This window comes from Pleurodeles waltl, chromosome 9 (assembly GCF_031143425.1).
Source record: "Pleurodeles waltl isolate 20211129_DDA chromosome 9, aPleWal1.hap1.20221129, whole genome shotgun sequence".
In the NCBI taxonomy this organism is placed as follows: Eukaryota; Metazoa; Chordata; class Amphibia; order Caudata; family Salamandridae; genus Pleurodeles; species Pleurodeles waltl.
This window is the reverse complement of record NC_090448.1, coordinates 876,975,415-876,989,448: the sequence shown is the minus strand read 5'-3', so window position 1 is coordinate 876,989,448 and position 14,034 is coordinate 876,975,415. Positions and strand designations below refer to the sequence as shown.

At 46.0% G+C, this 14,034-nt stretch overlaps 1 protein-coding gene across 1 annotated transcript in view; it reads left to right on the top strand.

Annotated features, from left to right (window-relative positions):
* The first annotated feature begins 12,221 nt into the window (after nt 1-12,221).
* Nucleotides 12,222-14,034, top strand: part of PSMC1 (proteasome 26S subunit, ATPase 1) — a 37,202-nt gene continuing 35,389 nt past the window's right edge. The window contains exon 1 of the mRNA XM_069208190.1: nt 12,222-12,300. Within this exon, the coding sequence (XP_069064291.1) occupies nt 12,298-12,300 (3 nt within the window). The 5' untranslated portion in view covers nt 12,222-12,297. The remainder of the gene's footprint in view (nt 12,301-14,034) is intronic.

Genomic DNA, 14,034 nt, shown 5'->3' with positions numbered 1-14,034 from the left:
GACCTTGGAGAACGAACGGGTGAGGAGACCCTTGGTGATTGAGAAGTATCGAAGGGGATGATGGTAAGCGGATTGGAAGATCCCAAGACTACTCCATGAGAGTCGGGAACCAAGCCTGAGACTCCCAAATTGGAGTCACTAGAACCAAGGACGCCATTTGACGTCTTACCTGAGCTGCTACTCTGGGAATAATTATGAAGGGGGGAAAGGCATACGGAAGGTCTTTTGACCAATCTTGGAGAAAAGCATCTATCGTTATCGCTCCCGGATCCGGTCTCCAGCTGACATATCTCGGCAGTTGGTGATTGTAGGAGGCTGGCCTGGCTTATAGTGGGTACCTTGTGGTACTTACACCCTGTGCCAGGTCCAGTTATCCCTTATTAATGGAATAGAGGTGTTTCTAGCAGCTTAGGCTGATAGAAGGTAGCTATGGAAAAGCAGCTTAGGCTAAACTAGGAAACGTGCAAAGCTCCTACTATACCACTTATATCATATAGCACAATATCCTAAGAAAACACAATACTCAGAGTTACTAAAAATAAAGGTATTTAATTTTTATGACAATATGCCAAAAGTATCTCAGTGAGTACCCTCAGTTAGAAGGTAAGTATTATACACAAGTTATATGTACACAAACCCAAAACAGGTAAGTAACAGTAAGAAAAGTAGTGCAAACAATGTAGAATCACAATAGGATGCAATAGGTGAACATAGGTCTAGGGGCAACACAAACCATATACTCCAAAAGTGGAATGCGAATCACGAATGGACCCTAGACCTATGGGAGCTTGTAGAGAGTCGCTGGGACTGTAAGAAAACAGTCAGGGTGTCCAAGATACCCCACCCCAAGACCCTGAGAAGTAGGAGTAAAGTTACCCTACTACCCCAGAAAGACACAATAGTTGTGATAGGGGGATTCTGCAAGAACCACAAGCACCAGCAAAACACTGAAGACGGATTCCTGGACGTGAGGACCTGCAAGGCAAGTGGACAAGTCCAAGAGTCGTTATAGTGTCCAGGGGGGGCAGGAGCACAGAAAACCCTGGATGAAGGTGAAAAGGGGCTGCCTCTGGGTGGAAGAAGCCAAAGATTCTGCAACAACAAAAAGGGCTAGGAACTTCTCCTTTGGATGGAAGATGTCCCACGGCATGCTGGATGTTGCAGAAGTGTCTCCACGCAGAAATACTGCAAACAAGCCGTGCTAGCTGCAAGGGTTGTGGTAGAGGTTTTTGGGTGCTGCTGGGGACCAGGAAGGACCAGGATGTCGCCCCTTGGAGGAGGAGACAGAGGGGACGCTCAGCCACTCAGAGAGCCCCAGCAGAAGCAGGCAGCGCCAGAAGTAGTACCGGAGCAGGCACTTAGAAGATTTATGAAACCGGAGTCACAAAAGGAGGGTCCCACAATGTCAGAGTCCAACTCAGAGGGTTGAGCACTGCAGGACAGAGTGCTAGGGACCCAGGCTAGGCTGTGCACAAAGGAATCCTTGGAGAAGTGCACAGAAGCTAGAGCAGCTGCAAATCACGCAGGTCACAGGTGTGCTGTCTGGCGGGGGAGGCAAGGACTTACCTCCACCAAATTTGGACAGAAGGGCCACTGGACTGTGGGAGACACTTGGACCCAGTTCCTGTGTTCCAGGGACCATGCTCGTCAGGATGAGAGGAGACCCAGAGGACCGGTGATGCAGTCTTTTGGTGCCTGTGTTAGCAAGGGGAAGATTCCGTCAACCCACAGGAGATTTCTTCTTGGCTTCCAGTGCAGGGTGGAGGCAGACAGCCCTCAGAGCATGCACCACCAGAAAAACAGTCGAGAAAGCTGGTAGGATGAGGAGCTACAATGTTGCTGGTAGTCCTCTTGCTACTTTGTTGCAGTTTTTCAGGCGTCCTGGAGCAGTCAGCGGTCGATCCTTGGCAGAAGTCGAAGGGGGAAGTGCAGAGGAACTCTGGTGAGCTCTTGCATTCGTTATCTGAAGAATACCCAAGGAGGTCTGGCTACCAAGAAAGGAGGTTTGGCTACCAAGGGAGGTAAGAACCTATCAGAGGGGGTCTCTGACGTCACAAACTGGCACTGGCCACTGAGAGCAGTCCAGTGTGCCCCCAACACCTCTGAATCCAAGATGGCAGAGGTCTGGGACACATTGTAGGCGCTCTGGGCACCTCCCCTGGGAGGTATTGGTCAGGGGGGTAGTCACACCCCTTTCCTTTGTCCAGTTTCGTGCCAGAGCAGGGCTGGGGGATCCCTGAACCGGTGTAGACTGGCTTATGCAGAGATGGGCACCATCTGTGCCCATCAAAGCATTTTCAGAGGCTGGGGGAGGCTACTCTTCCCCAGCCCTTCACACCTATTTCCAAAGGGAGAGGGTGTAACACCCTCTCTCAGAGGAAATCCTTTGTTTTGCCTTCCTGGGCCGGGGCTGCCCGGACCCCAGGAGGGCAGAATCCTGTCTGAGGGGTTGTCAGCAGCAGTAGCTGCAGTGGAAACCCCGGAAAGGCAGTTTGGCAGTACCCGGGTTCTGTGTTAGAGACCTGGGGAATCATGGAATTGTCACCCCAATACCAGAATGGTATTGGGGTGACAATTCCATGATCTTAGACATGTTACATGGCCATGTTTGGAGTTACCATGGTGACGCTACACATAGGTAGTGACCTATGTGCAGTGCACGCGTGTAACGGTGTCCCTGCACTCACAAAGGTCGGGGAATTTGCCCTGAACGACGTGGGGGCACCTTGGCTAGTGCCAGGGTGCCCACACATTAAGTAACTTGGCACCCAACCTTCACCAAGTGAGGGTTAGACATATAGGTGACTTATAAGATACTTAGGTGCAGTGAAAAATGGCTGTGAAATAACGTGGATGTTATTTCACTCAGGCTGCAGTGGCAGGCCTGTGTAAGAATTGTCTGAGCTCCCTATGGGTGGCAAAAGAAATGCTGCAGCCCATAGGGATCTCCTGGAACCCCAATATCCTGGGTACCTAAGTACCATATATAAGGGAATTATATGGGTGTACCAGTGTGCCAATGAGAATGGGTAAAATTAGTCACTAGCCGGCAGTGACAATTTTAGAAAGCAGAGAGAGCATAAAGATTGAGGTTCTGGTTAGCAGAGCCTCAGTGATACAGTCAGTTAGGCACCACATAGGGAACACATACAGGGCATACACTATGAGCACTGGGGTCCTGCCTAGCAGGATCCCAGTGACATAAGGGCAAAAACAAACATATATACAGTGAAAATGTGGGTAACATGCCAGGCAAGATGGTAGTTTCCTACAGTGATTGAGACAGGATGCGAAAAGGTCTAGATTGCAAGGACCCCACCTTTCCATCAGTGCTAGAAAGATTTACGGATCTAATTTCCAATCGGTGCTGTCCGTGAAGTTCCTGGAGTTCCAATCTGCTACCATGTTTTTGGTCCCCGGAAGATACTCCGCCACAACCGAGATCTGTTTTTGAAGGCAATAATGCCAGAAATCTTTCACTAGTTCCGAGAGAGCCTTCGATCGAGTGCCTCCCAACCGATTCATATACTGGACAGCTGATATGTTGTCCATCCTCAGAAGAATGGAACAACACACTTTGGGCCTCATTCTGAGGCTGCCGGTCAGCGGTAGCCGCCCGCCTGGCGGGAACCGCCAAATGGCCGCTCCGCGGTCGAAAGACCGCGGAGGCCATTCTGGTTTTCCCGCTGGGCTGGCGGGCGACCGCCAGAAGGCCGCCCGCCAGCCCAGCGGGAAACCCCTTCCCACGAGGAAGCCGGCTCCGAATGGAGCCGGCGGAGTGGGAAGGTGCGACGGGTGCAGTTGCACCCGTCGCGAATTTCAGTGTCTGCACAGCAGACACTGAAATTCTTTGTGGGGCCCCCAGGGGCCCCACAACACCCCATACCGCCATCCTGTTCCTGGCGGGCGAACCGCCAGGAACAGGATGTCGGTATGGGGTGTCGGAATCCCCATGGCATGGAGGATTCCGTCGGGCAGCGGAAAACCGGCGGGAGACCGCCGGTTTTCCTCTTCTGACCGCGGCCAAACCTCCGCGGTCAGAATGCCCTGCGGGGCACCGCCAGCCTGTTGGCGGTGCTCCCGCCGACCCCGGCCGGAATGACCCCCTTTATCCTTTGTGAAGAACTTGATTACAAAAGATCCTGCCAGGAGTTCTAGACAATTGAAATGTAGAGAGAGTTCCTGTGGCCATCAGCCTCCCATGGAGATTTCCCCACATCGGGTTCCCCATCCCAGATGACTGGCGTCTGATTCTATAGTCATGTACGGTGCTGTACCGAAAATCGCTGTTCCATTCCAGGCTTCCATGTGGTCTATCCACTACTGTAGCTCCGTTTTGGCCTCTGGAGATAAGGAAATCATTTCCGAACAAGTTAGACCCTTTCTGAGATGAGGACCTGGGAAGATGGCTTGGATTGAAGAGGATAGAAGTCCCACAATTCTGGCCATTTGACGAAGTGAAATTCTCTCCCTTTTGAGAACCTTGTTGAGTTCTTTCCGAATCTTGGAAAGCTTTGATAATGGAAGGCTGAGAGACGCTACGACAGAATCTATGAGGAAACCTAGAAAGACTATTTTCTGGGTCAGAATTAATTCTGGTTTGGGTTCGTTGATCACAAATCCGAGGTTGTGTAGAAGGGGAAATCTTTTTAATAGAATTTTGGGCTTTGTCAAGAGCGGAAAAGGTTGCTACAAATTTGCCTAAATCCTTGACAAAGGGTTCTCCAAAGAGGTTTCCCTGGGCAATAGTCCCGCTTCAGACGTGGCTAACTCGCAAAGTTTGGGATCAATTTTGATAAGCATGGATCTCCTGCGTTCTGCCGCAAGAGCACAGTTGGCTTTACCCAAGAGACAAATAGCCCTTTGAGCCCAATCGGCAATAACCTCCACAGAGAGTGGGGTACCGGAATGTTTAGCTTGCTCCGCCAATTGAATAATTTGAGTAAGCGGGCCCACTACATCCAGGAGTTTGTCTTGCCAATTTCTCCAAGATCTGTTTATACCCTTCTTAGAGTCTTTCATGTATTTACCAAATAAAGTGCACAATTTTGGGTTAATAATGGGTGTGCCAGCTACTTTGCCCAGTAAAGAGGGTCTAGGACATTCTGCCCTACGTTTAGCTCTAACCTCCCTCCCTAGGGGGTGGCATATTTTATCCGCCACATAATCGGCTACCTTAGGCTCAGGCACCCATTCAGAAGTCCTTGGATGATACATTTCCAAAGGGTTAAACATATCTGAGTCTTCATCAGGGGAATCTGGGGAAACAGAGTTAGGACGCCAAGGTCTACTCAGTTCTTGTTCCTTATCTGAGGATAAATCAACATCAGAATCACCCTCCCCTCCAAGGGGAAACCCAAATAAAGGGTCTGGATTTTTCACGACAAAGTCGCCTGTTTTTCTGGAATTAGCTTCCTCCCGGTAGGGTAAATTCTTAAGCATGCGTGCACTCTTATGGAAGGTTTTGGTAAGTTTATCAAAACCTTCCAGGTGCCCCGTGTCACGCTTTGAGGCCTTTTTACCCCCTGATCTAACCTTACAAGTCCGGTTTAGGTTCAACAGTGTCAGTAAAAAAAAAAACGGTATGCTCTTTGCAAGCTTATAAACCTGTTCCCTAAGAGGTGCAAGCGCATTGGAAATAGCGAAAGAAATCGCTTGACTCACCTCTGGGGGAAGACGTTGGGCAAGCCATTCCTGTTGTGCATCCTGAAAGGAAGCGCTTTCATGACCAATAGACTGGTCCATTATAAGGGTGAGAGCACCAAAGCTCAATTAGAGTACAATACCAAAATGTATGTCTCTTTTTTTTATTTCTTTTTTTATATAGGTTAATAGAAAAAAAAGCTGGTTTCAAATATATATATATATATATCTATATGTATATATATATATATACACCCAAATAATAAAAAGGGCAGCCCCCTAGCTGGTGCTCAAATTATTGAGAATTAAATATAATATATTATTTTATGGCAAGACCGGAGGCTCCTATTATGCAGTAGTCTTTTCTTTATTTTCATTAGCAGCTCCAGTCAAGAACATCTACAAATCCCATAAGGCAAACGACAAGTAGCCAATGGGAAAACAACTGTAGTTCAAAACAATGCACCAATCACCGTCATATCTATGGAATAATACCGATCCTGACTGAAAACAGCCCTCTTTTCTTGCTGCTCTTCAGTCAAGATAAGTATTATTCGGTTTTGTCTGCCTTTAAGTGTGCGGCCGCATTATCGATGCGTGTGTGTTTAATGCAATTCTTTATTTGATTTGTACTCTAGATCGGCTTGTCAGACGCATTCTGTCAGCGTTTGGGTTTTTCCTTTGTCGTGCGGTATCTAACGGTCTTTGAGACCGTTAGGAGCGCTTCAGCGCGCGCTGGCATATTTCAGCCTGCGCGCGTTGAAGGAGCTGATCCCTTACCTCGGTGGGGGGCTGCGCGTCGTGTTGGCTTTGTTTTTGGATCGTTTTTCCTCTGGCTGGCTCGGTCAGCTCCTGGATCGATTTTCCTCATTATAACCCCGCCTGTGGGCGGAGCTGAGTATTTTAATTCTCCTCTTGTGGAGAGGAGTTAGCCCTTGCCTGGCACTCAGTTAGGGGCTGATTATTATGGATAGTGCTCAGGCACAGATTCCTCAGGAGGAGGAGGAGGAAGTTTTAAAAGAACATTTAAATGATTTTATACAAACTTCGGTGGACCAGGCTATGATTGCCTCTTGGCAAAAGCTTTAAAAAAACTTAGAAAATTCCGTGGTTAATATTGTGTCCAAGACCATGCTGGCCCATTCTGCGGGGGAAGGCAGAAAGCGTCAAATTTCATCTAAAGTTGTAAAAATGACGCAAACTGGAAGTGACAATGTTTCACACAAGGCGGAGGACGTGGTTCCTCATGGGCCTCCTAATAAGGAGGGATTGATAACTAAATCTGTGAAAAAGTGCATGGCAAAATCAAAACACTTATCAGAACCTATTAAAATATCAAAAATTTTGGACACGGATGATGAAGGGAACAGTCCTGGTTCGGCTATGGATAGTTCCGAGGAGGACGTTGAGGAGTTGTTTTTTCCTCCTCCGCCCAAAAAAGTAAAACATTCTTCAGGGTCCACTGTTATTTTGGATGCAGAAGGGGTACCTATGTTTGATCCGGGAGATATTCAACACCCAAATTCCACGGAGTGGCTTCCTGCGGAGCATATGGCGGACTACGTCTCTGCCAGACTTCGTACTCCTCTGGATAAACAGGCCCGGGCGAAGTTAAGATCGGAATGTCCTCGCCCAGCTTTGTCTTCCAAAATCACAGCGACTCCAGTTATTGTCTCTTCTTTGTTGACGTTCTTCACCAGATACGGAAAAGATCCCCGTAAACGGGTGGATAAGGCTTGGTCCACGTGCCAAGATAAACTGTTGGACATTGTGGGTCCCTTGACTCGCATATTTGATATGGCGGAATCGGCTCGGCTGGATCAAGTGACTATTGATGCAGAAGAACTTTCTTTATGGGCTCAACGAGCTGTATGCCTGTTGGGCAATGCTAATTCCTCTATCACCCATGAACGGAGGAAGGGTCTCCTTCTTAAGTTGGACCCAAAGTTGGTTAATATAGCTGGTTCGGATCCGGGGGTTAAAGCTGAAGGCTTACTATTTGGTGATTAGTTTATCAAAGAGCTAAGCAAGTATGTGACCACGTTTTCCTCGATTGACAAGGCAGAGCAATCCTTGAAAAAGATGTTTGCTTCTCGGGTTTTCACCAGGGCCGGCAGAGGTAGGAACCGCTTTGCCGGCCGAACCTACGCCAACCAAGGTTCCCGTGGTTCTTACCAGAACACCTATCAAGATTACAGGCCCCAATTCTACCCCCAAAGGAGCAGGGGCTTCAGAGCTAAGGGAGGCCGTAATTCCAGAAACACGGCACAGCTCGGTAAGTCAAAGTTCCTTTATTCCGGTAGTGGGAGGTCGTATTGCACTATGTCTGTCAAAATGGGAGGAGCTTACAAAAGATCCTTGGGTTTTAAACACCGTACGAGGTTATGTTATAGAACTCTTTTCAGAACCTTTTCAGGAGGTTTTTCCTTCCCCTCCTCAATTTTCAAGCCAAATGACGGATTTAATCTCGTTAGAAATTCAAGCTCTATTGCAAAAACAGGCTATTACTCCTTGTTCTCTAGATTCTTCAGGTTTCCTCAGTTCCGTTTTCTTAGTTCAGAAAAAGAACAAGAAAATGCGTCCTGTCATCAATCTGAAACAGTTCAATCAGTTCGTCCTTTATCGACATTTCAAGATGGAGACTATTCTTCATCTCAGAGATACTCTTCTCCAAGGCGACTGGTTAGTAAGGTTGGATCTTCGGGATGCTTATCTATCAGTTCCCATTCATCCTGTTTCGCAGAAGTTTCTCCAATTTTACTGAGCAGGTCAGTATTATCGTTTCACTTCTCTTCCCTTTGGCCTTTCCTCCGCCCCTTGGTGCTTCACAAAATTATTGAGGCCAGTGGCGGCTTTTCTCAGAGCTCGAGGCATTCGTTTGGTGATCTACTTGGACGACATCCTAATCATGAGCCAGAGTCAAACCTTGTTACTGTCGCAAGTACGTCTTGCTTGCGCACTGTTAGAGGATCTGGGCTTTATCGTAAATTACGAGAAATCTTCTTTAGATCCAGTTCAACAAATAGAGTTTCTAGGTTTTTTGGTAGATTCAGTAGCGGCTACGCTCCTTCTACCGTCATCAAAGATCAAATCCATAAAATCCGAGATTCTACTGATTCTTCGCAGTTCTTATATATCCCTCAGATCTTTGGCAAGAGTTGTAGGTCGGCTCTCGTCCTCGATTCAAGCGATTTTTCCAGGGCCTCTTCATTATCGGGCCTTACAAAGACTAAAGATTCGGCATATTCAAAAAGGTCTAGCTTATTCAGACGTTATAGCTTTAGATCAAGATTCACGGGAGGAACTTCAGTGGTGGATAGACCATTTAGATGCTTGGAACGGCAGAACTATCTTTGCATCAGCCCCAGATCTTGTATTAGAATCAGATGCAAGTCTGTCGGGTTGGGGAGCCCGATGTGGTGCAATCTCGACTGGAGGTTCATGGTCTCTAGAGGAGTCAAAATTGCACATAAACTGTTTAGAGATGCTTGCAGGCTCCTTTGCAATCAGGAGTCTCGCAAGAGACAGGGTTTCTTGTTCAGTTCTGCTCAGAATGGACAACATTTTGGCGGTGCGTTACATCAATCGACTAGGGGGCACAAAATCCCAACCTTTAGCGGAATTAGCGAAAGGGTTTTGGGAGTTCTGTCTTCAAAACAAAATCTCGGTTCAGGCCGAATATCTGCCAGGCAATCTCAATCTAGTGGCGGACTGGTATTCCCGTTTCTTTCGGGATTCCAGCGATTGGATGCTCAATTTACAAGTGTTCAACGCCCTAGTTCTCAAATGGGGTCCCTTCCACATAGATCTCTTTGCTTCACGGTTAAACGCTCAACTTCCTCGATTTTTTAGTTGGCTTCCAGATCCCCTAGCTCTAGCTTTCGATGCGTTTACTCAGGATTGGTCATCCTCCCTCAATTACGCCTTTCCTCCTTTTATTTTGATTCCCAGAGTTCTGGCTCAGGTCAGACGTCAACAAGCCTCGTTAGTCCTCATAGTTCCCTATTGGCACTCCCAGGTTTGGTTTCCCTCTCTCCTGGAACTGTCAATCGAGTCTCCGTTGTTGATACCCTCCTTCCCGGACCTCCTGACCAATCATCAGGGCTTCCGTCACAATCTAGTGCTTCAAGAGTCCCTGATCTTATCAGCTTGGAAAATTTCAGGGAATCCCGATCTAGCGTTTCAATTTCGGCAGAAGCTGCAGCCTTCATTGACCGGGCTACAGCTCCTGGGACAAAGAGGGCTTATAGATCAGCTTGGTCTCTCTGGTGTTGCTGGTGTTTGGGAAGACAAGTTGATCCCACTACAGCGGATGTATCTCTGTTAGTCAATTTTTTGGCGTCGGAAGCCAGTAAAGGTAAGTGCTTTCGTACTATTAATTTATATAGGTCTGCGATTTCTTCGGCACATGATTATTTTCAAGGAAAGCCTATTGGTGAACACCCGTTGGTTTGTCGTCTGCTAAAGGGAGTAAAGTTTTCTAATCCTCCGAAACCTAAATACAGTGTTTTATGGGATGTCAATACAGTACTTAGATTGTTCGAATCTTGGCCTGACAATCCTTTGTTATCTTTAAAACAGTTGTCGGCTAAGTTAACTATGCTTTTATGTTTGGTTTCTTTTAAACGGTTATCGGATGTTAGAGCTCTCGATGTTACTGCTCGCTATTTTATTCCTTCCGGGGTTCTGTTTAATGTGGTAAGACGTACCAAAACTAACCTTTCTTCAGTTTTTTATCCCTTCTTTCCTGATCACCCTAAGCTCTGTGTGGGTCAATGTTTAAAAGTTTATGAGCAACGGACAGCCGATCTGAGGAATTCCTCTTCTACACAGTTACTGATTTCTTTTAGGAAACCTTACAATCCTGTGTCATCCCCTACTTTGGCCCGTTGGGTCCGTTGGGTTATGTCATTAGCTGGTATTGATACCTCTGCTTTTGGAGCGCATTCGGTTAGGGGAGCCATGGCATCCAAAGCTTTTTGGGCCGGTTCTCGTTTAGAGGATATTCTCAGGTCGGCTGACTGGTCTAACGATAATGTTTTCAAGGTATTTTATTGTAAACCTATTCAACATGCTTCTTTAAATGTGATTGAATCGCTTTAAAATTGCATAATAGGAGCCTCCGGTCTTGCCATAAAATGTAGATTTTCCTAGTATGTTACGAAGGAAAGTCTTAATTTTATTAAAGACTCGGAGGCGAGTATTATCCCACCGCTACAGTTTCTAATTTTTGTGTTTGTTACCCTCCCTTTTTGTAGCTTCTACTTCGACTCAACAAACCTCGTAGTGGAGACTCTTTTGGGGCAGTGTCTACTTCGTTGTCGCCTTTCAAGGGTTATCAAGAGACGGATCGTCAGAACCTGCCGGTTTTCCTTCAGAGACTTTTGTTATATCTTCAAGAAGTTTTCTCGATTTGTTTGGCGTTCTTCATTTGTTGTCTTATCATACCTTTGTTTACTTCTCATTGAGTATCGCACAAGAAAAGAGGGCTGTTTTCAGTCAGGATCGGTATTATTCCATAGATATGATGGTGATTGGTGCATTGTTTTGAACTACAGTTGTTTTCCCATTGGCTACTTGTCGTTTGCCTTATGGGATTTGTAGTTGTTCTTGACTGGAGCTGCTAATGAAAATAAAGAAAAGACTACTGCATAATACTCGCCTCCGGAAAATCTACATTATAAATATATATAACACTGGCCACTAGATGGGGCAATTTGCTCAAAAATCCGTTCACAAACTGTGTCAGAGCGAGGGTTGGTTCAGGGAAAACAAACGCGTGACAGGAATTCAAAGCCAGCCACCTCAGGAGAACAGCTGACGCCTGACAGTTCGACTTGGAGCGCACGCTTCCCTCGAGCTGCGACTAAAAATAAGAAAAAATTAGCGCTCGGGACAATAATAATAAAAGCCCAATATATTAATCGAGATAGTTAAGGAAACGCGTAAAAATGTACTTAACTGACGAGCAGAATAGAAAGAGGAACAGGAAGGGACTCATGCATATTTAAACACTGTACTATACTGTGATTGGACTATTACAGGCTCTACACTATAGACTCATGGGACTTGTAGTTTTGAATATATTTTTACTTTTATTACGTTCTTTGAATCTGCTGTTTGAATAAAGTGAAGAAAGTTATGCATAACCCTCCCCTCCGGTCCAGACTTAGAATTCTGAGCTACACACAGCTAAGCTTGTGGAACTTTTAAAGTGTTAGTTATTTTAGGTAAACGGAAATTCAGAGGCATTGCGTAGAAATCACTTAGTTTTAGAAGTACCACTGGGTCAATTCGAATTAACTAGCGTTGTTCCCAATGTTCGTAAAAATGATATGCTAATAAGATATGTACTCATTCACAACCAAACGAAAATGCACCTAAAAAAAAAATATAGCGAGACCTGATCAAATATTTTGAGCTGTTAAACAAACAGCGGCACAAATGTAGGCTGCATTATTCGCTCTGACAACTGTTGATTGAGCACACAGTCACCATTCTAAGATGGCCGCGTTAGTTACGTACGTTCACCGAGGCCGCCCCTCTTTTCTGTCTATGTACGTTCTCCTGAAGTGTCACCGCCTCTTTGTTGTGGCGTCCTGGAGTGACGAGCTTCCGGCGCGCAGAGTCACCGGCCATATAGAAGGGAGAAGGATGGTGAGTGAGCGCTTGGTGTTTCGGGGGTTGTGACTGGTAGATTTCTTGCGGGCTGAAGGGTGCAGTGTGCGGGCTAGGACACGGGAAGGGTAACCCAGGGCATGCCGGCAAGAGACCGATTTTACGTTGCTGCCTCCGGTCCAAAAGACGTACTTTGAGAGATATGTCAACTCATGCTAGGCCTAGGGGTTAGTGCTCCGCGACTTGTCTGCCCACCACTTTGAAAATAATTGACTCCTCCATTTCAGTTAATGAATTGTCATATCCTTCTTTTCACCCCGTGATCATCTAACACGTTAACATAGCTTGTCCTTCTGTCTGTCCCCAATAGGTAGTTCCTCTTCTGCATTCATTGTGTGGCTCATACCAGTGTCATAAGTGTAAACCCCAACGTCAACAGTAAAATGTGTTGGGGTGTCCAAATTTACAGTAACAAACCTCCCTGTTGAGTTTGCCTTTGTCATGGGGGAATAAAGCTCTCACACTTTGATGAGTGACTCCATTCCATACTTATTTTTACTATTGGCTAAAATTGTATAGTAGACTTGTCTTATTTTAGACTATTACATTACATGAACTGCAAGAATTTAGATCTAAAAAAATACTTTTAAGTCTGTTTAGGAAGGGGTGGGGAGTGATACATAATTATTATCTAGATAGTTACTGCAGGTTACGTCAATTGTATTTTGCGTTTCATGGCGTGAGCGTTGACTGAGGTGACAACTTTATTGGGCAACTGTGCTTCAAAACTAATTGTTGCTTGTAGACTTTCTTTAGGTGAAGAACATTTTGATGGCTCATATTTGAGAACAACATATGGATAATTTTTGCATGCAGAGTATTTGCCCAATATCCACTGCCAACTGTGTGGTAATGTTTTCCACTAGAACTGTCCTACATTTATGGGTGTTCTGGCATTTGATAACACACCAGTCTGAGTCCGGTTCTCCTTGACCCCTGCCTCTTCCAGTTGGCAGTCCACCACTGATTCTCTTCCTGGACCAGCCTCTACTTTCTTATGCCTCACCAACCCGATATACTTCCCCTAACTCTAGTCCATCTTCCCAAGCCTCTATTCTTTGCACCCAGCCTCTACTATGACTCCCTTTCACCCTAGCTGCTCACCCTTTGTCTGGCTTCGCATCCCATAAGTTCCACCCCAGTCTCACTCTCTAACTTACACTGCTTGTCCATCCTCAACCCTTCCACAGAGTCTCGCTAAATTCCAGTTACGACCTTGACTGTATAGCCCTTCCCAGTTACCACGACTCTCCACGAAGGCCTCAGTCTTCCCCTTTCTCTTACTCAAACGCGTATCTCTTTACTCCGAATATCAATCGGTACACACTGTTTGTCCTTAATTTTCTCTGCACCCTTTCCATATTTCACATTTCTCCTTTCTATGTCCAACTCTCATAATTATCTCTATAGGCATGGCTATGCTTAGCTTGTTGTGGACCTCGCAAGATGGTGTACAAAACATACAGATTTAAAGTGCATAAATAAATCTTTTTCCGACGAGAAAGATGTGGGTGGTGTGGAACTGGCTCATTTTTTATGGGAGAGATCACAGTTTAAGGTAGTCTTCTGTGCTACACGGATATGTTTTAGACGTGTATCAATATTCTTTTCAGTTTCATTATTTGAATAGTTGGATCATGCTTATGTAGATCTGTCACTGATTTATTAGTAGGCGGATATTACAGTGCATTGGAAGTTTTCGCATGTAGTAGG